General features: G+C 68.2%; 1 protein-coding gene across 1 annotated transcript in view; it reads right to left on the bottom strand.

Moving 5' to 3' along the window:
- Nucleotides 1-588: 588 nt before the first annotated feature.
- The window catches only part of EMIHUDRAFT_465702 (hypothetical protein), a 4,257-nt gene continuing 3,225 nt past the window's right edge, over nucleotides 589-1,620 (bottom strand). Inside the window, exons 5-6 of the mRNA XM_005760004.1 lie at nucleotides 1,314-1,566; nucleotides 589-1,001 (exon numbers count right to left, since the gene is read on the bottom strand). Coding sequence (XP_005760061.1) covers nucleotides 754-1,001; nucleotides 1,314-1,566 — 501 coding nt within the window. The 3' untranslated portion in view covers nucleotides 589-753. The remainder of the gene's footprint in view (nucleotides 1,002-1,313; nucleotides 1,567-1,620) is intronic.

Genomic DNA, 1,620 nt, shown 5'->3' with positions numbered 1-1,620 from the left:
GGGGGGGGGGGTCTTCGCCCACCGCCAGGGGTTGCCAAAAGGGGCCTTCCTTTTTTTCGCTGACCTCGTGGGGGCGCCCCCCAAGTAGGGCAGCTTTCCGGTCACCGGGTTTTCTTACCGGGGGTTGACCAGGGGCCCGTCAGGGCCCCGTGGGACGCTCCCAAGTCCAAGGGGGCCTGCTTCCCCTCAAACCGCCAGGCCTAAATCCCCATTAGTTCCCGTGACAATCCATGAGGGTCCTCCCTGGGAAGAAAGGTTCCCCTTCCCCCCCCCCCCCCCCCTCCCCCCGCCTTCCCCGACCAGGCACCGCTACGTGACTGTCATTCTCCCTGGCAAGAAGAAAACGCTCGCTTTTGGCGAGATAGAGGTGCGGTAGTTGGAAGGCCTAGGCTGCCAGACTTCACACACAGACACAACCTCGGCCTTCACACTGCAAGTTCCTGACCTCTCTTGCCAGCTTCAGACGGTTTCTCGTCTCTGCGGGGGTCGTACGGTATCACTCTCACAGTGCGTACAGTGGTAAAGGCATAAGGCTCTCTATGTGTGTGTGTGTGTGTTTGAGAGAAAGCCAGAAGAAGAAAAACGCGGCGGTCCGAAATGGATGTGAGGTTAGCGACTGCACTCCAAGTGCTCCACGTGCTCCGAAAAGGAGCTGGCACCTCAAGCTGCGCTGTCAAGACACCCTCCAGCCGCCCGGGAACTTCCACTCTGCTCCCGACGGTCCGGGGTGCACGGGGCGGGCGTCGGCTAGCCTCAGAGCGTCAGCGGCCCCTCAGGCCGCGCCTCCGCCTTGGACTGCGCCGCAAACGGCCCTGCCGCCACGTACTCGCGGAGCTGGCGCACGGTCGCCGCGCCGGCGCCAATCACGTCGGCAGCGGCCGTCGACTTGAGCAGCGCCGAGGCGAGGGCGTGCTTGTCGCGCAGCTCGTCGGGGGTCAGCACAGCCTCCGCGTGGAGCAGCAGGTGGAGCAGCCCCTCGCAGCGGGCGAGGGCGAGCGCGCCTAGAGATGTGGGGAGATGTGGGGAGATATGGATATCTCCCCGTATCTCCCCATATCTCCCCGTCTCTCCCCGTCTCTCCCCATATCGCCCCATCTCCCGCGCCCCACTCAAGCTGCGCGAGGCCGAGCAGCAGCCGCAGCGCCGCGACGCGCAGCTCCTGTCGAAAGGAGGCGGGGAGATGGGGGGAGATCTGGGGAGAGGTGCCCTTGTCCGCGACGCGGGGGGCTCCTCAGCCGGCAGCGCGACCAGCGCGGCGAGGGCGTCGCCGGGTGCGGTGCCCGCCGAGGGGGAGACGGCGGCGATGAGCGCACGCAGAGCCGGCTGCACGCTCGCCACCTCGCCGTCCGCCGCGAATCGAGCGCAAGAGCTGCAGAGCTGCGCGGCCACCGCAAAGGCGCCCACCTTTGCCCGCGCGTCGCTCGAGCGCAGCAGCCTCGCCAACGGGTCCGCCGCGCCGCCGCTCGCCGTCTGCCGCAGCACGAGAATGCAGCCCCGCCGCGAGCACGCCGCGCCGCGCACCGCCGCCAGTGCCGCGTCGCGCGCGCCACCTCCGGCCGGCTCGAGCTGCCGCCAGAGCGGGCCGAGCAGTCCGCCAGAGGAGAGCGCCTTGTCAAGGTG

This window comes from Emiliania huxleyi (assembly GCF_000372725.1).
Source record: "Emiliania huxleyi CCMP1516 unplaced genomic scaffold EMIHUscaffold_78, whole genome shotgun sequence".
NCBI lineage: Eukaryota > Haptophyta > Isochrysidales > Noelaerhabdaceae > Emiliania > Emiliania huxleyi.
This window is presented reverse-complemented; position numbering and strand designations above follow the sequence as displayed.